Source organism: Puma concolor, chromosome C2 (genome assembly GCF_028749965.1).
Source record: "Puma concolor isolate L17-30 chromosome C2, mPumCon1.1.hap2, whole genome shotgun sequence".
In the NCBI taxonomy this organism is placed as follows: Eukaryota; Metazoa; Chordata; class Mammalia; order Carnivora; family Felidae; genus Puma; species Puma concolor.
In genome coordinates, this window is record NC_141675.1 from 38979459 (window position 1) to 39005285 (window position 25827).

The 25827-nt window shown below is 38.4% G+C and overlaps 1 protein-coding gene across 15 annotated transcripts in view; it reads right to left on the reverse strand.

Moving 5' to 3' along the window:
- Positions 1–25827, reverse strand: part of SLC9A9 (solute carrier family 9 member A9) — a 743317-nt gene that overhangs the window by 382933 nt on the left and 334557 nt on the right. For all 15 annotated transcript variants that reach the window (XR_015240025.1, XM_086674475.1, XM_086674481.1 and 12 more), the window contains one exon: positions 1465–1570. Coding sequence is in view for 14 of the 15 variants with exons in the window: in XM_086674475.1 (XP_086530601.1) it covers positions 1465–1570 (106 nt within the window). In the remaining variant the exon portion in view is untranslated. The remainder of the gene's footprint in view (positions 1–1464; positions 1571–25827) is intronic.

Sequence of the window (25827 nt, forward strand, 5' to 3'; positions counted from 1 at the left end):
GCCAGTAATAACCATGTATTGACCTAAAGAGATAATATATAGATTGTTTCAAATGCCCCTGGGCTTGTGCACAACAGCATCAACATTCATCCCTGGAGTCTGCATTTTAAATGGAAAACTACTGTGAATGGTAGGGCTGAAAGTGGAAAGGCCAAACCTTCCTTTGGTTGTAGCTGCATGGTTCTTTCCCAAGTGCATTTGTGCTTTGGTGGTTTCGCTTCACTTGGCCTTTTACAACTTGGCAGCCCAGGACACAAAAATGAGGAACTCAGCAGATTAAAAAAAAATTATTCCAAATGTTCCTTTAATACTAGTATTTCTTGGACAGAGATTCCTGATGTCCTAATTAATTGTTCTCAGTGTTTCTTTAAAAGCATCCTAATTTAGCATTTGTGAATCTGCCATGGCTTTTGCTCTTAATTTGCACTCACTGGTATTTTCCTTTAACGCAGGAGAGGCACTCTCAATGGCCAGGTGAAATAACAGTTTATCTGGAGACACTTGCTTAAAATTTGCTGAGCTCAGTGACAACTTTGGGTGGTAGCCTTAAGAAATGTCAGCTGGCAGAAGAGTTGTTCTGCTCTGTGATTTCCTGCTTCCCTCCGTGAGATCTGACTTTTAAAAATCCTTTGTTACTTCACAATACATTTTCAAATGCATTTGAAGTAATTAACACCCTGAATTGAATCCTGTTGTCACATTTAATTATCAGATAGCTGTTTTCCTTCGGGTTATTTGACAGTTGCCCAAAATGTTGGTCTTAATCGAAAACCAAGAAGAGACCTTTGACATAGTGAAAGCCACCGATGTGGCATTTACTAAATATAAATGGTAAGTGTCTAAAGGGAAGGTGAGGAAAGAGCACTAGTTTTCATCTCAAAAGGAAAATTCTTCCAGGATCAAGGGAAAATTATGTTAGCGCTTAGCTGAAGCTCCATTAGTTTCACATGTGACACGATGATTTCAAGATGTGTGTACTCCTATAACACATTACATTTGCATTGAGAAATAAAGAGTATTCTGACTCTCAAGTTCTATTTCCAATTTGTCAAACTTACTATAAATACAATAGTTAGCATTAGTCCATTATCTGGAAAATGGCATGTATAAAGAAAAAAAGTAAATGATGTTGATTTGAAATGAAGGAAGCTCATTTACATGCATTTTAGGAACTCTAAGTGAATCAGCTAAATATAGGCACCTGGGGAAAAAACAGTTACCCTCTGGGTGGTACCTTGTAATAGGTTAGAAACATGAAACTCAATAATAGTGTTAAAAATTAGGTACCTAATGAATTGTACCCATTATTAGAGATCTTCTGTGGTAACAATTCCTTAAAAACTAGAAATTGCCACACCTCTTTGACATAAGAGAAAAGATACTATTAAAGCCACTGGGAATTATCACCAAGCAGAAGCATATTTCACATGATCAAAAAAACAGAGGCCCAGTTCTGGTACTTACTATGTAAGGACAATGGCCACTGCATCATTCAACACACTCTCCCCAAACAGGAGTGTGTATAGGTCAGGGTCGACGTGCAGTTCATGGAAAATGGCCAGCACAGTCACTAGGAGGAAACACACACAAATATACAGGGTTAGCTGAAGCATAGCCATGTATTTATCCTTGGGTGTGGTCACCTCTGAAAAGAATTCATTAAATGCTCATTTTCTCAAATCAATCCTCTGTACCCACACTAGATCTTTATTAAAAAAAAAAAAAAAAACAACTAATGAGTCATTCCCCCGTTAGAGATTTCTCAGGGCTTCTCACTGCTTATAGAGAAAGTTTGAGCTCCTTGGTACAAGTCTTCTATAATCTGCACCTTGTTTACCTTCCAGCATCTCCCCCTGTATCCCCTGTCAACGCTTTGCTGCCTGCCTCAAGCCATATTGAACTTGCTACAATCTCCCCAGATCATGTAGTTTTTTAAATTAACTTTGCATTTTGGTTCACTTTACCAAGGCAGAGATTTCTTTCCCATCCATGAGCTACCATTCCCCCCTTCTTTAAACACACACACACACACACACACACACACACACACACACACCTTCTTACTCCAACATAAAACTTTCTTCAATCTTTAAAAACCTCTCAAGTGTTCCCCAGGACCCCGATCCCTCAGCAGAAATCTGGCTCACTCCTTTTTTATCCCAGCATTTGAATCAAATCACAAAACCTATCAGAGAAAACACTGTGAGCTCCCTGGGGATAGGGCACATCTTTGCAACACAGGGTACTTGGCAAACTCTCAATAAGTGTTTGATGCATGAATGAGTGAATGAATACATTAATGTATGAATGTTGTTTCATGGCCCACTCCTGTGAAGGGAGAGGTGGCCAGCACCTGGCTCATTCTCTCTTGAGATTATACTTATCTATAAAGATGAACCCGATGTTTCTAAGAGCAAGACCTAAGGACTTGTTTCTGGCAGACTGCTGCATGGCTACTATATGCCACATATCATACAGAAGCTCTCAGAGTACATCAGGACAGTAAATAATCACATACTGATTATCTGTGTTCACCAAAACCATTCAGTGTCTTGATACTTTAAACAGTTTTGCAAAGTGTGAACAGCAATCATTAGGAAAATGATCCGCTGAGTTGATTGCCAAAGGGGTAAAGAGGATGGTTGGGAATGCTACTGATGGTAAATTTTTAAGGCAGAGTGGGCATTTTCATTTCTGTTCTTTCCTTTCCTATTTCATGGACTGTGAGGTTAGTAACTATGTTGTATAAAAGAATAGTGCTATGAGGAACAAAAGCTGAGTTGGAAGGTTTTGTAAGTAGAGTGAAGAAATTTGGCACTTGTTCTGCTGCAGTAGGGAGCCAGGAAAGGAATTTAGTCAGAAGAGTGACAATCTGATTTCAGTTCTGAAAATAAAGCACAGGCAGAAGGGCAGAGGGCAGAATGGACATATGGCTGGAGGCTTTCCCAAATGTTCTAGCAAGAGATGGTTGTACTAGAAGAGTCCTAGATTCAGACTCACAAACTCCTGAACATCCTGTTCCACTCTATACGTCCACCATTCTGGGTTCTGATAGGTCAATGACCACAGTGCTTTGTATTTCACTTATTCATTGATTCTCATCTTCCCTGAATGTCAGTAGCCCTTAGGACAGTGCTACAATATAGTAAGCCTTTAATGAGTGAATAAGTAAAAGGCAATGGCAGAGGGGACACAGCAGAAGAGACTGTATGTCCAAGATATTTGGGATAGAGAATTGGTGAGTCTTGGTGTTTGAGAGGCAGCAGGGAGTGATTCTGGGTTTTAATCCTGGACAATTAGTAGATGAGGTTGCATAAGAGAAATTAGTTTGTAGACAGGGGAATCCACTAAGTTTGGTTTTGGACATGCTGACTTAAATAGGTGGAATTTCAAGTGGCAATTTTAATAAGAAATCTGGAAATAAAAGGTTTGAACTCTACAGAGTTGAGGCAGAAGAAAGAATTTGGGGGTTAATAAACACATAGATGAAACATAAAGCCATAAGAATGACCGAGTCCCTGGGCAAAGTATATAGACAAAGAAGAGAGTTCATAGGAGATTCTTGGGGGACATTTACAGTTAAGGGATGAGTGGAGAAAAAGAAACATAAAAAACACATGGTATATTTGCCAAACATAACTCTAAGCATGAACAAATCAGCTAGAAACTATCCATCATGAATTTCTGTAAATAGATTTTTATTTACTAAAAATTATCCTAGAGGAAGGAGTATTGAACTCAACAACCAGCTTTGAGGTAGAAGAGACAAGAGAAATAAAATGTCATGAATTGGCATGACAATTAGCCAGATTCCATTTTACCAGGCATATAGTCAATTTCATTATTCTAGCTGCATAGGTCCTTAATTATGACAGGTAAAAGGCAGAGATGTATTCTCTAGTAGTTGGTAGCTATTCACATTTGCTACAACTCTTAGCCTTTGCAGGTAGTGGTAGTAAGGAGAGGTAGCAATTACCTCTGCTAAGAAAAAGTACCTCTTTCTTCTTTTTGGGTAAAGACCCTCATCAAAACAAAGAGGCTTCAGTTAGGGGTTTTAAATAAGAACATTTTCCTTTTGCTAGGATCTTGTGGAACAAAAGTAAATTTACTCCTAAACTACAAAATTCTATCATGGCAGCTCTGTTGTTGACTTTAGTCTCTGTAGTTATTTGTATTTCTAAGCTCTGAAGATGACTTGCAGCTCATCTACACTCCCACAGCATTTCCTAGGCTCGCAAATAGGGACGAAGGTGGGGATTCCACCCCCCACCTCCCCAGTTATAGGGTCTCCTCTGTGCTAACAGGGACTCCTCATCTTTCCAGTGAGAACTTAGGGCATTTGAAGGAAAAGGATTTTAACTGAATATGCAGTTTTGTTCAAAACTGTTCTGACATTCCCACAATTCCTTTTGCACAAAGAACTGAACTCTACTTCATAAGCAATATCCCACACAAAAGAGAAAAGCTATTACTTTGCACATTCCTATCTACCCTGTGAAGAAATGGAATAGCTTCGAAATAAAGCCAGGCAGTGTGTCCTACAAGAGGGAATATTTGCTGGGACCACAAGTGAGTTGAATAGGTGAGTCAGGAAATTAGCAACCCACTCTTGCTGCTAAGCTTGGAGCTCTTAAACAACTCATTTAATTAGCTTGCTGGCAGGGCTCAATCTTACACGGGACGTCCAAGACTCGTATGTACCTTCCCAGGAGACCATCTCCTGCAACAATGGAGGACACACTCACACCAGCTCTGCCCATACCTGGCTGGGTTTGTAAGGACAACCTGGGCTCAAGGCTGGCCAAAAACCAATGTCTATTTAGATGAGCCTTCTCGTGATAGTATGAGAAGAACACACTGGACAGACACCATGTAGATAGGAAGGGGAGGAGACACAATCCAATTTCTTAAACCTCTGACTTTGGTCATATTTATCTTGGTCACACTTTAGTTCCACTTATATCTTAGTGGCAAGTTCCAGCACCCCTGTTGGGGTTTGGGGCCACCTTCTCCCTACCTGACCTTTTAGCTAGAGGAAAAACCCACTTTGTCTGTCAAGTAAGGGACACAAATAATAGATATCACACAAGTAAGCACATATAACCTCATGTGTAAATAGATCAACACACACACATACACACACACACACACACACACACACACACACACACCCCTATTCCAGGTAAGAGTAGTGGATGATTAAGAAATGCCATTGAGGGGCGCCTGGGTGGCGCAGTCGGTTGAGCGTCCGACTTCAGCCAGGTCACAATCTCGCGGTCCGTGAGTTCGAGCCCCGCGTCGGGCTCTGGGCTGATGGCTCAGAGCCTGGAGCCTGTTTCCGATTCTGTGTCTCCCTCTCTCTCTGCCCTTCCCCCGTTCATGCTCTGTCTCTCTCTGTCCCAAAAATAAATAAATGTTGAAAAAAAAATTAAAAAAAAAAAAAAAAAAGAAATGCCATTGAATAATTAGAGATATCTGAGAAAATAATTGTAGCAGTCAAACACCAAGGGGTAGCAGGGGGCATGAATGATGAGGAGTGGTGTGGACTGCACTTCTCAGAAGCTGGTGATAAGGGATGGAAAGAGAAAAAAATAGTAGCCTATGGAGTATAAAGCCAAGTGAAGATTTCTCTTAGATTTCTAATTCATAGGCTGTGCAGAATAAGCCAGAGGAAAGAGGCTGAAGACAGAGGAAAAAGAAGGGAAACGGCTGGATCAAGGTCTAGAGAAGGCAGAGAACAATTGAGGGGTTGAAACAGTGTTGTCTTCTCAGGAAAGCAAGATCTTGCTAAGAGCAAGGAGACAAAGGTATAAATTAGAGGCTAAAAGAGGGTTGAAAATGTCTGCTGGTTGGGGGCGGGATGATTCAAGTTTTATGAAAAACTGTTAAGGTCATATATAATTCTCATTCTTCAAGAGAAAAGCTCTAACAGTGAAGTAATATGATATTTAGATTAATTTCTTCATCATACCAAGAGTCTTGTCTCCTACTACAACCTTATTACCTTATTAGATCATCAAAACTAGTCTTTTATCATCTCAAATATAATAAACATACCTGGGAATAAAAATACAGATGGTGACTGCCTGACCCCATCAATGCCTCCATGTGCTGACTCTTAAAAGATGTTTTGCTTTTTTGCCTTTTTTTTTTACTTCTAGCATTTTAACTGACCACTTTTCTAATGCTCTTGCTCTTTCAGTCACTTCGAAGTCTTCAGGGTAATTTAGTGACAGTGCTTTCCCTAGGATCTCCATTAGTAGCTTTCTGACCCATATTTTTTTGTTGTTTTACAAGGAATTTAAATTTCAAATTATATTTTTTTTTCAACGTTTATTTATTTTTGGGACAGAGAGAGACAGAGCATGAACGGGCGAGGGGCAGAGAGAGAGGGAGACACAGAATCGGAAACAGGCTCCAGGCTCTGAGCCATCAGCCCAGAGCCTGGCGCGGGGCTCGAACCCACGGACCGCGAGATCGTGACCTGGCTGAAGTCGGACGCTTAACCGACTGCGCCATCCAGGCGCCCCTCAAATTATATTTTAATGTGGCAGCTCTCAACGACCTGGCACAAGATCTGCCTGGGTCTATGGGCAATTCCACACAATAGTTCCTACCCCTGTTGTTCTAAGTCATCACTCAGCCTTGTCAAAATGCTGGCTTTCCCTGGAGAGGGATCTCTCTGGTTGTCTGTGCAAATCAGTATGTATGACACTTGTCCCCGACACATGGAGAATCAAATATCTCAGGCTTGTGCAGCTGAATTGCGTCAGGCCTGACAGGTGGAGAACCCTGGAATTCTCATAAACAAGGTAGCATTTTTCCTTTCTAAAAGTGAGTATTGTGAAAATGCGTTTTCTTTTTCTCAGAGGGATGATGGAGGAGGAAATTTTCCTGTAACTTTCCCCACTTTTCTGAAATACTGTACATAGTGAGATTACAAGGAAAAGCTTCCAGAAAAATTGAGGTATGAAATACTGGAACTCTTTGAGTCTAATCCTTCTCAGTGGAGAATCAGCAGCAGAATCAGTACACAGATTGGTTTTGCCAGTCAAGCTCTGCTAATCATAACCCAGAAATACAACTAGAAAACCTCACCCTTCTGAAATAGGACAGAGAAGTGATACTAGATCTAGAAAGTTAATCACTAGAAGTTACTTCACTGAAGTAATTCTAAATTAGAAGTTATACAAAACACCATGAATGATTTAGCCTTAAAACATTGTAATCTTATTTTGGCCATCAGTATGATATATCATTTTGGTACAGAGTTAGTAGTGGAGAAAATACTATATGCAACCACACTATTATAGTCTTCTTCATCAGGGATCCTTAGGAGAAATAAGCTCTATTGCCTGAAGGCAATGTCTTCAAAGTATCATCTAGGGACTCCTGGAGCTTCCTGAGACCTACACAGGAAGATCCCCAAGGTCAAAACCATTTTCAGAATAATATGAAAATGTCACTTGCATTTTTCATTCTTAGTCTTTCATCTGTGTACAGTGGAATTTTCCAGGGGCTAGATGATGTGGGATAGTGCAAGTGAATGCAGAGGCAGATGTGAGAATCCAGCTGTCTTCTATTACAACACATATTTAAAAATATAAAACAATGTTACTCTTCTCAGTAAATTGTTTTTGTTTTGGAAATTTATTTTTCATAAAAATATGTTATTTAAGATGTAAATAGTTTATTATTATAATTTTAAATTAACAAAATATGTTTAAAATTTTTTACATTCTAATATGGTACATATTGATAGATATAATACACATAAACTCCTTGAGGTCTTCCCTAATTTTGAAGAGTTATATAGGGGTTGTGACAACAAAAAGCTTGAGAAGCATTGTCTTAAGCCATTTGTTTATTTAATGGACTAGCTTATATTCTATGCATTAAGGGTGATACTAGCTAAGCATCACCTTGTAAAGAAATGGAAAAAAAAAGTCCACAAATCATTTTCTATAGAGCTTAATTCTCTTCTTGGATTCCTGTTGAGCAAGGCTCCCTAGATCTTAGTATCTTTTGTCATGCAATAATGAGCTAATTCTTTCAGCATACATGAAGAGGATTTCTAATAACTTTTCTGCAGGGGAAGGGCAGAGGGAGACAGAAAGAGACTCCTAAGCAGGCTCCATGCTCAGCACGGAGCCAGAGGTAGGACTTAATCTCAAGACCCTGAGATCATGACCTGAGCCAAAATCAAGAGTCGGATGCTTACCTTACTGAGCCACCCAGGCATCCCTCCAATAACTCTTAAATGAGGAAAATTATTCTTTTCACATTAACTCCACTAGCACACTTCTGGAATCACATTTCTGTCATTATTATTTGTATTTGTTTAAGTGCTTTTTTTGGAATGTATGTGCTTTGTGGACAGAGATTGTTTCTTCAATATGTAGATGCATAATAAAAACACTGATAATCACACATCTTTTCCTGGACTTCAAACATGGCTGAATGGTGTTCCAGAATAATCTACTTCCTCTTGTGCTTAAAAGCCAAAAATATGGTCCTTAGAAGTCACTAAGAGTATAAGAGGGTAATCTGAAGATCATGAGGTTTGACATTAAGGAGAGAAAAATAAATAGACACATAAAAATTGAAAAGACAGAAACATGAGAATAAATCTGGGGTTGGGGGTGGTGTTTTTTAGATCCTGTATTTGGGAATTTATGGGCTGAAATATGCTGGCACTTTAGCTAGTACTTTAAAATTTTTCCCAAAGGTACCTAAAATGGGAATATTCTATATTTAACATTAGCACAGAACATAAACGTTTAACAAAGACCCAATTTTCTCACCAATGGTGTTTAATGAGCCATGGCGCAGTTTAATGGGGAATCTTTGCAGTATGCCCAATATCTGAGTGAGGATGACTCATCCTGTTGTACAAGGATTCTCCAATCAGAATTATTACTTAAGCATTTTGCCATTTTAAAAATGAGCATGGTAGGCAAGGTTTTACCTACAAATCATGAAATAAATTCAGAGAAAAGCTCAGTGGAGCCATAAAGCAGCCAAAATTTGGATGGGTCCCAAGAAATCAACACTTGGAGGTAAAGATATCATTGTGGCCCATTAAATGCAACTATTGTAAGGAAAGAGGTAATTGTGTTAGTCATGATCACAGTACACATAAAATAAGTGAGCCTCACAACAAATGTTTCTCTTGATACAGAAAGTTATAAAAACAAATAGTGTCTTATATTATCATGTCTCAACCTGTGGCTCAAGACCCTAAGGCGAGCAGAGGAAGGTTTTAAAATGACAGATGAATATTCCTGTTTTCTAAGAAGATTAGCAAAACTGTTAAGAGTGAACAAAAGTAATATTGAGAAGCGTCAACACTCAATGTGTGACAGAAAGGGAAAAAAAGATATGAGGAGAGAAATCATATCATGAATCCACTCATTCCTGTCATCACTTTGTGTGGTAGGCTGAATAATGCCCCCCAAAGATGTCCATACACTAATGTCTGGAAGCTGTGCATTGATTACTTTATATGGCAAAAGAGTCTGTGCAGGTGTAATTAAGGTTACCTTAAAACAGGTAGATTACATTGGATTATATGGTAGGATCCAAACTAGTCACATAAGACCTTAAATGCAGAGAAACTTCTTTGCCTGGAGTCAGAGAGATGCGGCCTAAGAGAAGGCAGAAAGGAGACTCAAAAAAAAAACCAAACCAAAACCAAAACAAAAACAAAAACCCAAGGATATCAGGAAGATTTCACATGTGAGAAAGATAGCATACACCATTGCTGACTCTGAGGTGGAGGAGATCACCTGAAAGGGCCAAAGAGAGATTTAGGAGGCAAGGGTGTCCCCAGTTTTCAGTCAGCAAGGGAACAGGGACTCCAGTCCCACAACTGTAAGGAACAGATTCTGCTAACCACCTGAATGATCCTCGAAGTGGATTCTTCCCACAGCTTTCCTGTAAGAGCCCAGCCAATCAACACTTTGATTTTGGCCTTGTGAGACCCAGAGTAGAGAACCCAGTTGAGTCAACCTGGACTACTGACCTATATAAGTGTAAGATAATAAATTTGCATTGTCCTAAGCTGTTTGTGGTAATTTGTTATGGCATCCTAGCAAACCAGTACACTCTGACCCCCTCTCACAAGAGGAAGTACAAAATGATGGGCAGGTTAAGCACCCAGGCATTTGACTTTTTAATACATGAATTACTGAATAAGGATATGGCTGGAACGACCTCTCATAAGCACAGTCCTTCCTGCCCCAAGCCCACCACTGGTAGAAAAGAAGTCACTTAGACACATCTATGTTTTAGATCATGCTTAGCAAAGAAAAACCCAGACCAATGAGAATGTTGTGGGTTTGTAGATGTGTGCCTATGGGGCCCTTTGTGCTGCTTAATTATCCATGTGTGTCACCCTCAGTATGATCATCATGCACAACATATCACCCATTTACTCAGAATGTATTCTTTTATAGTTCATCAAATCATTTTATTTTCCAGTGTATATCCTGTCTGGAATATACTGTCACGCAAAGTCAGTATGAGGAATTGGTGCTGAGGTGGGAATAACAAAGTCTAAACCAGGATGGAAGGTCAGCACAACTGGGCAAACCAAACCTGAGGAGAGCAAGCCAAAAGTTAGAAAGCATCTCTCATGATAAAAGCAAGCAATGGCCATTTTAATTTTTCTTCTTTGAACTTTGTTTTATAAATTTTATAAATTTACTATAATAAGCTACTTTTAGATCAGAAAGGACAAAAGTCATGTTAAAAACTGACAAAACTTGGGGCGCCTGGGTGGCGCAGTCGGTTAAGCGTCCGACTTCAGCCAGGTCACGATCTCGCGGTCCGTGAGTTCGAGCCCCGCGTCGGGCTCTGGGCTGATAGCTCAGAGCCTGGAGCCTGTTTCCCATTCTGTGTCTCCCTCTCTCTCTGCCCCTCGCCCGTTCATGCTCTGTCTCTCTCTCTGTCCCCAAAATAAATAAACGTTGAAAAAAAAAATTAAAAACTGACAAAACTTAATGAGGAGATAAAACATGGAACTCGGGAGTCAATTCCCACATCCCAGGATACCATACATGAGGACCCCTACCCTCCCCACTCCTTCTCAGGACTTCCTCCCTGGGCTTCCAAACTGCCAAGCCCTCTGTGTATCATGGCACTGCAGATTACTGTCTCTCCAAGTGCTCTCTTTCTTTATACTGGGGAGACTAGCCTCTCTTAGCTTCCCTTCAGCTCATCCAGCCTCTCTTTCTCTCCTTTGTGAACCTGTTCCTTTAATACAAATGTTCCCCAGGAATACCTCCTCCGTTCCCTTCTCACTTTACCAACTCACCCTGGGAAATCTCATCCACACCCAGTCATCTTAACTTCCAGCCCATCCCCTTCTCTGTCAACTACAGACTCCAATATCTAACCACTGCCAAGACAACTCCACCTGGAGTCCTTCTACTGGAATAAAAACTTAGTAAGTACCAACTGTGTATCTGACCCTGGGTGTGGGTGTTCCCCACCCCCAAGCCAGCCCCAGTCAATCTGCTGCTCTTGCTCCTGAATGACTCAGAAATGGCATCATCACCAAGAAGCTGTTTGTTTGTGTTAAAAAAATGTTGTGAGTTATCTTGTTTGAAATGGGAAGATCTCTGGACTTTAGAGGATATGATATCAAGAAGCAAGCCACACTTTGCAGTTCAGTAGTTTACAAGGTCAATCAAGGAAAGAAAAAGAAAACAGTTACAGAGGTGCTATACTACATCAGATACTGCAGCATGAACTAGCTTTGTCATATCTGAAAATTTAGCCCTCTATGGTAATCCTTCCTGGACTGGAAAATAATATAAGAATGCAGAAGTTCAACTGTAGATAAATGCATTTTCTTATGTGAAAGCAGCACTTAAAACAAATAACCTCCTGAGAAATAGCTTACAAGCATTTTAACTTCTCTTTGAATTGGTCCTCTTGGATAAAAAGTTCATCACCACTGGTTATCGATTGTTCATCTACATATTCACCAATGCCTTTTATAGTTTCTGGAGTGCATTAGACAATTAATTCTGTTGATTAAATGAGTGAATGAATGAATGACTCTTGAAGGTCATGCACCGTGTAGCTAACTCCTTGAGCAGACCAGCCCCAGCCTCTCTTGTATTTTCCCACTGTGATCAGTCACTTCATTGCCCACTCTCTGACCTGGCAGCACTTGTTACAAAAAGCTGTCTCCATTTCAGTTCAAAATAATAAATTGAACAACACAATGCTTTTTATCTGTAGTATCCAGGTAAGAGGTCAGCCTCTGTCCTTTCTTGGCTGTGTTCTAGGAGGGAAGTTGCTTTGCAAGGAATTCTAAAGCAAGGGGCCTCTGACAGGCAACGCAGGGCAAGAGGACCCAATCCCAGTTTGCTACTAATGGGTGCTCTCCTGGCTCCTCTAGGCAACTCATTTTTAAGGAGGCACTCACTTTCAGGGTTGTGTAGGTGTGGGCTCTGCACTTACAGCAGCTTGAGAGTAAGTGCCATCTTCAACTTGACTCTTCAATTGCCTTACTGCTCCATGGTTTTGACCTTAGGCAGCCAAGCTGAGCCCTAGAGGGAGCCAAACAGCCTCTTATCCAAGGAAATACTCTTAAGAAATTTCCATCCAATTTGCCACAATGTGCAATATCTTCGTTCGCACCTAAATGGAATGTGTGGGCTGGATGCTGACTTTCAAAACTTCGGTCCTGCAGGTCTGCCTTTGAGTATTGCTGAGAATGAACTGCTTTCATTTAAACAGAGCCATTCTGTTCCCCAAAGCAGTGAGCCAGAGAGGTCTGTCAGCCACAGCTGTTTCCCAGCTGTCCACAGAGCTGTTGAATTGCTTCAAACGGTTTTTCAGTGTGTTCTTGGAATCCCATCCTCAGAACACCTGGAGTCTTGCTTTATCTGCTTTCAATATCCTGAAGCATTTATATAGTTGGTTGTCATCTATTATCTTCTCCAGTTATGTTCTGTGGAGCTGATTTTCCATACCTGGGTTTCTAATATCTGAAGAGAGACCTTTGTGCCAAGACCTTGCTATTTACAACTCTGTCCCAATATAGAGATAATGATTGGGAACTTGGCTCCAAACTAAAACCAACCTGCAATCAGATACTAGCTGTGATGCAAATAAACTTGGTGATCTTGAGCCAGTTACTTAACCTCACTAAGCTTTCAGTAACCTTTGTCAGTACAGTGGAGATAAAAATATTCCCTCCCTTGTAAGCGTTTTGGATAACAGTTATATGGGATAATTCATGTTAAATATCTGGTATATTGTAGCTCAGTTAAGGATGGGTATGATTACTGTTATTATTCATGTCATCAAAATCATCAGAGGGGGTTTGTCCATTATAAAATGGAATGATACCTTCTACCTATGTGTTTCTCCTTTGACACTCAAAAATTACTTCAAGGGAAAAAAATGATATTGTCAAGCAGAGAAACAATGGAAACTCTTCTCTACTTCCCTCTCTCACAAATTACCCCTTAAATTTCTGCACTTGGAAAGAGTACCTAATTCTTGTTCACTGGGCATTTACTTTCTCTCTCAGAGCCTCAGGTACTGTCTAAAAATGCAGTTGAGTGAGGTTGTCTTTAAGGTCCTTCCAGAGCTAAAATTCTGTGGCTCTCAGACTCAAACTCCAAGCCAAAGTCTCCACATGTAGAGTGTACATGTTTTCCTAATTATGCTGATGGAGCCTGGGTGCAGCATTGAAATCAGGAATTAAGCAGCAACTATATAATAGTGTCCTGGACAAATGACTGTAAATTTGATTCTTGTCTGCATGAGTGAGGAGAGAGTTATAATAGCAAGTGCATATGCCCTCCTTGCCTTGACCCTGACCCCCAGGATTATCAACTCAGGACACCCCCAAAGTGTCTGAGCCCAGGGAGATCTTACTAAGTTTGAGCAGGTCATGTTGTCTGTGGCCCTATATGGGAACGAAAAACCTCTATCCATAGGGCCATCTCTTATAGGAGAGAAACATGGTTCATGTTTCTTTCAAATGACATGTTATCTTCCTCAATCAAGCAAAATATTGGGTTGAGGTGAGGGAAGCTTTAAGCCTTCCCAGATCCCCTCCCCACAGGAGTGGTACAGGGGTCCATATCCCCTTCTTCTGTGTTTACAAAGCTGCCTGGACTACCAACTTGCTGGTACCAAACTTGTATCTACATCCCCCCTTAGAGAGGAGCTTCTTGAGGGCAGGAGCTGTGTCTGGTTTATTACCCCTTCCCTCAACCACTTCTACAGTGCCTACTACATAGCAGGTGCTGCATAAATGTTTGCTAAGTGAAATTAATCATAAAAGGAGAACTTGACTGTCGGGTTTCATTTTGTGCTAAGCCTAATTGGCACATCACTGTTCTATTTTGAGAAGTAGCAGTGGTATAGAACAAAGAATATTGGACATGCTTTGTCTCTCATCTCTGGCACTTATGAGCCTTGTAAATTTAAATAAACCACTTATGCATTTAGAACCTCAGTTTATTAGAATGGAGATAATTAACTGTGGTGATGATCAAATTAGATGATATATGTGTACACACTCAGTTAATGGTTGTTATCACTAGATGACATACTCCGAAGCAAAAAATTCAGATGGAGCTTTTCATTTGCTGCCAATTGGTAGCTTTGGGTTGCTTCTAAATATTGACTCAAGTGCACCATTGCTTTGATGGGTAGAATAAAGATGTTACTGATTTTAGAACTAGCTGAAAATTAGCTAAAGTCAATAAAATATTTTGATCACATGGCTGTTAGTAACTTACAAAAACATAGTCTACTTATCTAAGGAAATAGAAGTTCTGGTTTTTGTATCAATCTTTCTTCACTTACTGTAAAATCTTGAGAAAATTTTAAAAAATCCTCTGCACCCAATTATTTCACTTAAATGCACACATCCTCCCTACCCAGGAAAACTATGTGAGAATAACTGAAGTGCTGGGTATGAAGCTATTTGAGTTCTTTGAAAAAGATACACAATATAAATCTAAGCTGTTATTTTTATTTCTGAGTAAATTTGTTCAAGAATAGAATCTGAGTTTATATGATGGTGTTTTATAGACCTAGGTTTATGTAGAGGCTTTTAAACTGATACTATCCCAGTGTGTTTAATATGGAATTGGATAGACACAGAAAATGCAATAGAGTACTGTTAAATGATACCGTATGCAGGTTTGAAACACAATGCATAGTGAAAATGGCTGGTCTCTCTGCATTCTCCAGAAGCCTGCTGCCTTCCGTGGGAAGTACACTGGTTTAATATCCTCTGACTTCCTCAGAGGTGTAATTTTTTCCCCCTGGAATTCAATGAAAGCATAAGAAAGGGCCCTGAATACTCCCTCACTGTTTGCCTTCTCCCACAGCAATAACAATACAATACTTCTCTACCAAATATTAGATACTAAAAGTAGAGTCACCCAAGTTTCTCCCCAAAGAATTGGGCAAATGGTTCAAGGACATGAACCTTAAACTGTATGTGAGTGTTTTGTTTTTTGGTTTTTTTTTTTTTTTTTTCAGAATGTAGGCATAAAACCATCTCAGTCTCCTAGATTCTGCTTAGAAGATATTAAATGAATGTCGCCTCTGTTCTCTAAGCCAGCCTGGAAGTGAAGGAACTACTTTGTACATTTCATCTTATTTTTGACTACAAGTAGAAAGTTATTCAGCTTTCTCTTGAATTCCTGTGTAGAATATTGATAACACCAGTGATGAGAAACCACAAACTTATGGTAGTCTAAAACTCTGAAATGCATAGGCAGAGTGGGCCAGAGGTGAAAAAAGAACAATATATACGACTTTAAAAAGAAGACATGATCCAAACAAAAGAAATAAATGAAGACCGCAATTAAATATTGAAAAACAACAGTGAAAGGAGAGTGTCGACTAAAGGGACTGAAGGAAAATAAAGCTAAAAAATAAAAACTCTTCTGATTATGGCAGCTGGTAATCACTTCTCCTATGTTAAGAAAATGAACCCAAAATTCTAACCAGAAAATTCAATGACGAATGAAAAAAATATCAGACAGCCCCATTAAGTCACCCTTACTGGAAAGGCATTTCTCCAAAAATAACAGTTCTACTTTTAATTATAGGTTCTTGGGTTTGTTAATCAGCCATCTTCCTCAAGGCTAAGCTCGGTGCAAATAACAGACAAGGATTCAGCAAAATGCCCTGTTTAATTAAAAAGAATTTAATTAAAAATATTTTTAAACACATGACCAATCACCATTATTTATGCAGATGTTCCTTCATGGTTCTTTGGAAAGGCTTTTTCTTTTCTTTTTCTTTCTTTCTTTTTTTTTTTAAATACGCTGTTCTTCTGCAAGAACTGCTGTGAAATGAGAAGCACTATGACTGGTAGTTAATACCTATTTTTATCAAAACAGCAGTGCAGCTCACACATCGCCGGTGCAGCTGTAACCATAGTAACCCCAAGTAGAAAGGGTCTTCAGATTATCAACACGATCAAAGGTAAGATAGTTCATGTGCCTCTGGAATAGTTACACTGCGGCAAACTTTAAAGGATAAAGATGGATTTCCTCCTCCCCCAACCCCATACCCTAAATGTTGAATGAAAATAGTGACTTGCAAGTACAGTGTATAAAAACATCTCTCATTTTAGAAGACTCTTATTTCCTCAAAGTGTTAATAGAAAAGATGAAAACTCAGTGCTATGCATTTGTCCCGTGCTTCTTCCTGATTATGCCAAGGAGACAATAATAGTCATTTTGTCGAGTTGGAGAATTTGCTAGAGGGAAAACCTCACCCTCAACTGTCCTGAAGGATGAGAAGCCATATTTTGTGCCCATGTGTTTGGAGGATGGCTATGGTCAGTGGTGACTGTAGGGCACATGGGATAAGCTATATACGGTGATGCAGGGTGTGGACTGGCAGTCCACTTATGAGGAAAAGGAGCTTTTCATTAGAGAAACAGTGGAACTGGTTTTAAAAAGCAGTGTAATACCAACCCCAAAACAGACCTGAATGTGGCTTTATAATTTGTGGTTGGGACAGGATGGAGTGGGGACAGAGCAGGGAATAAAAAGGTAGAGTACCCATGATCAGTTATTTTATCAGAGGAACTATGATTTATATAATTCAAATAGAGGCTAGCTAGTAGGCAAGTTAGTATACAAGCCTTTATACAACATTTTGTAATGCCTTATATGACCACAGGAGCAGCATCTGGAAACACAGGGAAACTACTTGGAATTTTAAGTACCCAAATGTATAGCAGATATTACAAAAAGTAGAGAATCCACATGAAGATAAATATAATTCAATTATTTTTCTTCTTAAACCTCTTTATATTGGAGATAGACTATGAAAGTGGGTGAACAAGTAATGAAATATAAGAAAATAATTATTTCATCATGGCTACTTAAGAAAAGAATGGTTATCTGGCAATTTTATGTTCAATTGTAAACAAATAAGAATGCTATGATAGTATTATCTAAAAAGCCAATAAAGTGCCTTAGAAGAACTCACTGCTAATAAACATTTATTTAATAAGTTAGCAATTTGCAAATAATTTTCCATAAAGCATTTCATTTGATCTTATAGTAATTCTGTGAAGAAACTGGAGGTAAATTCTGTTTTGTTTTGCTTTTATAGTATTTATTTTAAGCATGGGAAGTGAGGTTCAGAGAAGTTAAAGCACTAAAACATAGTGCTCCATTCACCCATGACACTAATCTTGCCTTAATGAACAGACACTTTCAATATCCAGGATAATTCAGCCACTAGAAGACCCTATTCTTACTTCATTTTTAGGTAACTCTCCTACCCCATCACATGTCTATTTTATTTTTAGTGGCAGTTCGTTTCTCTTGGGATTGAAAGTTTATGATCCATCCCTAACTGTGATCATTTTATGCAGATAATTTTCTAGGAGCTCTCTTAGATCTTTAACCCACAGACAAAGGAGCTGGCACCATATTCCTCAGGGCCCTAGCTCACACCTCCCCTTGGGACCAATTTGCACCAGAATTACAGCGACACCTACCTGTGATTTTAGGTAGCACATACTGGGAATGTTGGGTAATGGACACTGCCAGGAGACAGCTTGGCTGGTGGCATCTCAGAAGGGAGGTCACTAATCTGAGAGGTGGATGTCTCAAAGATCAGTACTCAGCCCACTTCACTCTATAACTCACCAGTTTACTCAGAAATACAAATATTTCACTCATCAATTCCTATATTCATTAGGTCTCTGGACTGGCATCATTAGCAACAAATGGACACTTAGAATTGCAGTTTTTGAACCCACCTCAGACCTACTGAATAAGAGTATCTGGAGACAGAGCCCAGTAATCTGCATATTAACAAATTCTCCTAGTGAGTTTTAAGTACACTCAGGTTGGAGAACCACTAAGTAGAGCAAGAATTATCTCAGCAATTATCTACGTCCTCTTGGAATTTATGAGGAAATTAAACCTAAAAAGGTAAAGTGGCCACCTGATTTGCTCTGTGAGTCAGTAGCAGGCACTAAACTAGACCTCAGATCTCCCAACTCCCAACTCCCAGTAATACAAATAGCATGGTGCTATGACACTTGTCAAGTAGAGGCTGGTTGGGCTCAACATTAGCAAAACAGAGACTTTGACTCTGTATCTATATTCCTCTTGGCTTCTAATTTCAATAAATGAATTATCATCCATGCATTTAATTTAAGTTCCAGACAGGATAATGCCAGAGTGAATTTTCTAAATTCAATTAATAAGAGCCAGTAGTCTCCTTATGAAAGCCAACATCCAGTACTCAGGGCTTCATCAAGCACTTGGGATTCTTAGCACACGTTAGCTGCCAGAGCAAGTCAAGATGTGTGACATACATGTAATACACAAAGTCACTGAATTTTTTTTTTTACTTCATGGCATGTGCAGTAATACCATATTGAGTTGGAAGATTTTCCCTTAAGATCTCCTCATCACATTTCACGGTAATTTACTAACATGATATAAAAAATGATTGGTTAATTTTCTCACTTCTATGAAATTTTGAAGAGTTCTTTTTTACATACATAGATCTGCTTCAACATAAATGCATAAATGTGATCACATTGTACATATGCTGTTTATTTGTTTACTTTAATTATCTTTTTTTCTTTTTAACATGTCTCCCCTTTTCCCATCTCTTCCTTGCCTAAACGTGTATCTTTCCTCCTCCTAAATAACCCTATTTATACTCTAATAGATGTCCACCAAATATCTTTATATTAAAATTATCTTTGTAATAATCACATACACACATTTGTAACAGATGTTAAATCAGAAGTTTAAGGAACAAAGAAAAAAATAACATGTCCTGAAGTGAGATGCACAATTTTAAAATATATATCTAAAAAAATGAGAAAATCTCTCCCTCTAGACTCTAACCTAGAGGTGAAGATTTGTGAAGAGAGTTGTTTTCCTGCATGTGAGCTGTGAATATCACACAGGGGTGTTTGACCCTCATCTCAAGCCTAGGGGAAGGGACTTTGGCGAGGCCATCAGACAGCTTACGATGTGACTAGAGTTTGGGGACACGGTGAAACGCTCTATGATTCTCAAATAAGAAATCTAATGGGCTATGGCTATTCAGTTGCTCTGATGGTAGCTAATTATCAATCAAATAAAACATTTCCTTACCACATCTGTGGCTCTACCTTGTAGAAACTGCATCCAGTAAAGGGTAGATGTGACATATGGGAAAGAATAAAGAACCCAGCCACACCTGTTCTCCAAAAGGTAGGCAACCTACCTTCAACAGGCTAGGGCAGATAGCGTGAAGTCTTAAATTAAGTTGAAAACTTGGGATATTACACAGGATTGGACATGTTCACTGCTGAATTGAGACTCCAATTGCAACTTAAATAGGTTTTTATCCAGCGGGTGGAAAAACAATTTAACCTCACTGAATACTTTTAAAGGAGCGTGGGAGACACTGGAATAGAATAGAGCCCAGAAATAAACCCATGATTATATGATCAATTAATCTATGACAAAGGAGATGGGGATATGCAATGGGGAAAATACAGTCTCTTCAACAAACAGTGCTGGGAAAACTGCACAGCAACATGCAAAACAAGGAAATGGGACCACCTTCTTACATGATACACAAAAGTAAAGGATTTCTTTTAGGATTAAGGACCTAAACATGAGACCTGAAACCATAAAACTCCTAGAAGAAAACACAGGCAGCAATTTCTCTGACATCATCCATAGAAACATTTTTCTAGACATATCTCCTTGGGCAAGTGCAACAAAAGCAAAATTAAAGTATTGGGACTACATCAAAATAAAAAGCTTCTTCACAACAAAGGGAAAAAAATCAATAAAACAAAAAGACAATCTACTGAATGGGAGAAGATACTTGCAAATGACATATCCAATAAGGGGCTGGCATCCCAAATATTTAAAGAACTTACACAACTCAACACAAAGACCACCAATAACTCTATTAAAAATGGGCAGAAGACATGAACAGACATTTCCCAAAGAAGACATACAGATGACCAATACACACAGGAAAAGATGCTCAGTATCATTCATCATCAGGGAAATGCAAATCAAAACCGCAATGAGATATCACCTTATATCTGCCAGAATGGCTGAATCAAAAACACAAGAAACAAGTGTTGGTGAGGATGTGGAGAAAAATGAACCCTTGTGCACTGTGGGTAGGAAGGCAAATTGGTACATCCACTGTGGAAAACAGTATGGAAGTTCCTCAAAAAATTAAATGATCCAGTAACTCCACTATTGGGTATTTACCCAAAGAATACAAAAACACCGACTTGAAGATATATTCACCCCTATGCTTGTTGCAGCATTACTTACAATAGCCAAATTACGGAAACAATCCAAGTGTCCATTGATAGATGAATGAAGAACCCAAGGGTCCATCAATAGATGAATGGGTAGATACACAGTGGAATATTACTTAGCCGTAAAAAATAATGAGATTTTTGCCATTTGCAACAACATGGATGGATCTACAGGCAATAATGCTGAATAAAATACATCAGTCAGAGAAAGAGAAATATCATTTGATTTCACTCATGTGGAATTTAAGAAACAAAACAAAGAAAAATGAGACAAACCAAAACCAAACAAACAACAAACAAACAAACAAACAAAAAACCACCAGATTCTTAACTATAGAGAAAAACTGATGGTTACCACAGGGGAGGTGGATAGAGAGATGGGTGAAATAAGTGGAGGGGATTAAGTGTACACTTACTGTGATGAGCCTTAAGTAATGTATGGAATTGATGAATCACTATATCGTACACCTGAAACTAATATATCAGTGTATGTTAGTTTTACTGGGAAATTTTTAAAAATTTTTAAAAATTAAAAAAATTAAAAATAAGCAGTGGGAGAAAAAAAGCCTTGCTTTATATATACGTATACGCTTGTATATATGTATTAAATATTGGGATCATTTTTTATGTACACTTTTCTACATCTTGCTTTACATAGTCAATAATGCCTCTTGGAAAACTCTCAAGTCAGCTGGAAGACCACTAATTTAACCTCTTTAATGGTTACATGATATGGTGTAGATGTTCTACGACCTTCCAATAATTTCCCTTGTTGATAGGATTCACTTTGCTCCTTATTGTTTTTTTTTTTTTCTCTACTTAAAAAAGATGTTGCAATAAACATCTTTTGTCCATATATCCTTAGGAACCCAGTATTTTTACTTCTGTGGGACAGACTCCCAGAAGTCAGATTACTAGGCCAGAAGGAACTATATACTTTCAATTCTAATACTTTTTGCCAAATTGCTTCCCAAAGGTCTGTTAATGATTTAAACTTTCACTAGCAGTATGTAGCAGTCTACTTTTTGCTGCCTCCCTGTCAGCAATGACTGTTATTTGGCATTACAATTGTTGCCAAACTGCTACAGGTAAAATGATATGCTGTTACTTTATTTTACATTTCTATGACTTCTGGTGAGTGCACAACTTTTCACATTTGAACCCCAAGTGAATTTGCTCTTCTATGAATCACTTCTTCATAGTCTTTCTCCATTTTTCTGTTATTTATTGCTAGATTGTCATTTTAAAGTGTATTTCTTTACACTTTAGAGAAATAGTAATATCTGTCCTCTACATTTAAATGCTTTTCCCCCAAAATGTTGTCTATTTGTTGACTTTTTAATGGTATCTTTTGTTATTTAAATATGTTTTTATATAGTCAAATACGTCTATTCTTTATTTATAGATTCTGGGTTTCCATTCTTTGTTAAGAAGAATTTTCCTATTTATAATTGGCAAATAAAGATATACATATTTTCTTACAGTTCTTTTACTTCATTTTGTCATTTACATTTTAATTCTTCTAAGCATATTTTTATAAATGGTTAGATAATCCCTATTTTATTATCTTCTAAATGGCTAGCCAGTAAATTGTGCAGGTACCATTTGTTAAATAAATCATTCTTTCCCACTGGATTGAAATACCTGTTAGCTGAATATGTTTGTCAAACTCTCATTTATACTGAGATGTGTTTCTGGATCCTCTATTCTTTTCCACTGGTCTGTGTAATTCTAGGCCAATACCATATTGATCTGATTATAATAGTTTTGTAGTAGATTCTTATATCTGGTTAGGCAGTTCCCTTAATGCTCTTATTTTAATTCATAAATATTAATATAATTTTATTCAGTTCATATTTTTAAAGTGTTATATTTTCATGAGTGTAGCATTGAATTTTTATTTAATTTAGAGACAAGTGGCATTTTTATTACATCATTCTTCTCATTACCAAGACATCGAGCTAACACAGGCTACTGGCTTCCTCCCCAAAATCAAAGATAGAGAAAGTACACAGAGAAAAATGGAATTGAGATTAACAAATCACAATAATAATACCAAAAAAAGCCCGGAAATTGCCAGGGAGAAGTAAGGCTGTTTTGGATTGCTGGCTAGTAGAAGGAAGGTGAGGGAAGTGGAAAGGTGCAACTTTCAAAGGGCAGCTATTCACAGCAGTGAAAAGACAAATTAAAAAAAAAAAAAGTTTAAGATCCACCCTTTAGGCTCAACTTGCATTTCCATGAAGTAATTATTGCTCAGCTCCTTACCACACAAGGCACACATAATTGGCTAGACACTAAGACAGGTGTTCATGGGGGTGGGGGGGTGGTAATAACAGGGCATTACAAAAGATCTCCTGGGGTAAGAAGTTGATGAAACTGTGGCATTCTCTTTCCCTACAAATCCTGGGGCTGGTGGATTACCATTATAATTTCTCCCTAAAGGTCTTAATTAACCCTAACGTGAACAATTGGGTAATGCAGGTTTCTCAATCTTGGCACTACTGACATTTTGGGCCATATGATTATCTGCTGTGGAGGGCAGATTGCTCCATTGTCTTTAATTTATCTATTCAGTTCTTTACTTGGAAAATCATGAATTTTATCTGCCCTTGACCATCCTAAGATTTATTACCAGGTTTTTGTTCAAATTGTCTTCTGACAACTTCAGGAATTTATTCCATGTGTGTATGTTCTGTTTGTTCTGACTGATCTTCCTCTCTCAAGCTGCTGAAAAGTCATGTTGCATTTTTATTTTTCTCTGTTGGCTAATTGAGTATTATGTTAAGACTGTTTGTTGGACTATCTTCCAGGATAGCAGTCCTGTAAGTACCATCAAGTAGACCAGTTGTATAGAAACGCTTCAGGCACTTGGAGGAAGCCACCCCCTTAACAGAGACACCAAGTTCAGTCAAGCAGGTCACCCTTTTCCATTACCAAAATCCACATATTCCTACAACTCATCTGACTTTAGCAAAATCAGATAATTGGACTCTATGTTTTTAGCAAAATCAGGTACATTGGAGAGGGTAATAAAAGGCAAAGAAGCCAAGTTAAGGTCACCCCTTCCCTGGAAGCTACTGTTAACCTTCATGAATTTTTTAGTGACCATAATGTTTGCATTAGGACCAAATGATTCATCTCTAAACCTTAGTTTACTCTTTTGTAAAATAAGGGTGTTAGATTAATTCCTAAAGTCTCTTTCTGCAAAAATATCCTACCATTTTATTATTTAAAATCACTCCTTATGTCATCTGAAGCAATGTGTAGAAAATTGGATCCGTGGCTAAATAAGATGGCTATAACAATTTTATAGGGGCACCTGGGTGGCTCAGTCAGTTAAGTGTCCAACTTTGGCTCAGGTCATGATTTTATGGTTCATGGGTTGGAGCCCTGCATTGGGCTCTGTGCTAATGGCTCAGAGCCTGGAGCCTGCTTCAGATTCTGCGTCTCCCTGTCTTTCTGATTCTTCCCCACTCACACATTCTCTCTCTCTCAAAAATAAACAAACATTAAAAATAAGTTAAAAAATTATGAGACAATTTGGAAAAGTTACACACACACACACACACACACACACACACACACACACTGGAATATTATTCAGCCATAAAAAAGAATGAAATCCTGCCATTTGTGAAAACATGGATGGACCGAGAGGTATTATGATAAGTGAAGCAAGTCAGACAGAGAAACACAAAAACCATATGATTTCACTTATATGTGCAATCTCAAAAACAAGACAAATGAACAAAAAAAATGCAGAAACAGACCCACAAATACAGAGGAAAAACCAGTGGTTGCTAGAGGTAAGATGGTGAAGTGATGGGCAAAATGGGTGAAGGAAAGGGGGCAGTACAGGATTCCATGTGGAATGAATAAGTCATGGAGATGAAAGGTACACCATAGGGATATAGTCAATAGCACTGTAATAGCATTGAATGGTAACAGATGGTAGTTACACCTGTGGTGAGCATAGCATAATGTATAGAATTGTTGAATCACTATGTCGTACATCTAAAATGAATGTAACATTGTGTGTCAACTACACTTTAATAAAAAGAAAATTAGAGAAATTTGAATGTGGACTAGGTATTAGATGATACCAAAGGACTAAGGAAAATTTTGTAGGTTTGATAATGGCTTCATGGTTACATAAGAACAATGTCCATAACTGTAGAGATGTATATCAAAATACATGTGGATAAAATAACAAAACCTGATATTTGCTTTCACATATTCCTATCTCCTGCCTATGAAGTTAAATATAAAGTATATTTGTGTTTTATAAACGTAAAATTACTACATTACACATATTATGCTCCTAACTTTAACCAAGCAAGTCACAAATGAATTTAGTTGGTCAAGGGAGCATTCTACTAACCAACTAGGTAGATTCATGGAAATCCATTACTATTACCAGGAAAATAGGCAAAAATGTGCCTGTCATACTTGCTGATAGTAAAATACCATCCTCATTTTAGTATATCATAAAAATAACAATATAATAATAATAATAATAATAATAATAATAATAATAAATATCTCATTTAATCCTCACAAATAACATTTAAAATAAGTCTTACTATCTTCATTTTATATATGGAGAAACTGAGGCTCAAATAGGTCCGACAGAATATGGATTTAAACACAGGCCTATCCCACTCCATGGACAATATTCTTCAACGTTTATTTATTTTTGGGACAGAGAGAGACAGAGCATGAACGGGGGAGGGGCAGAGAGAGAGGGAGACACAGAATCGGAAACAGGCTCCAGGCTCTGAGCCATCAGCCCAGAGCCTGATGCGGGGCTCGAACTCACGGAGCGCGAGATCGTGACCTGGCTGAAGTCGGACGCTTAACCGACTGCGCCACCCAGGCGCCCCACAATATTCTTAATCAATAGTCAATGACTGTTCTATTTATTCAGTAAATATTTACTATGCCCTGTGCAAACCTCAACAGGATTCTTGTATTTTGAGATCTGTAAATGCTTTCTTAAAGATCTGGTCATT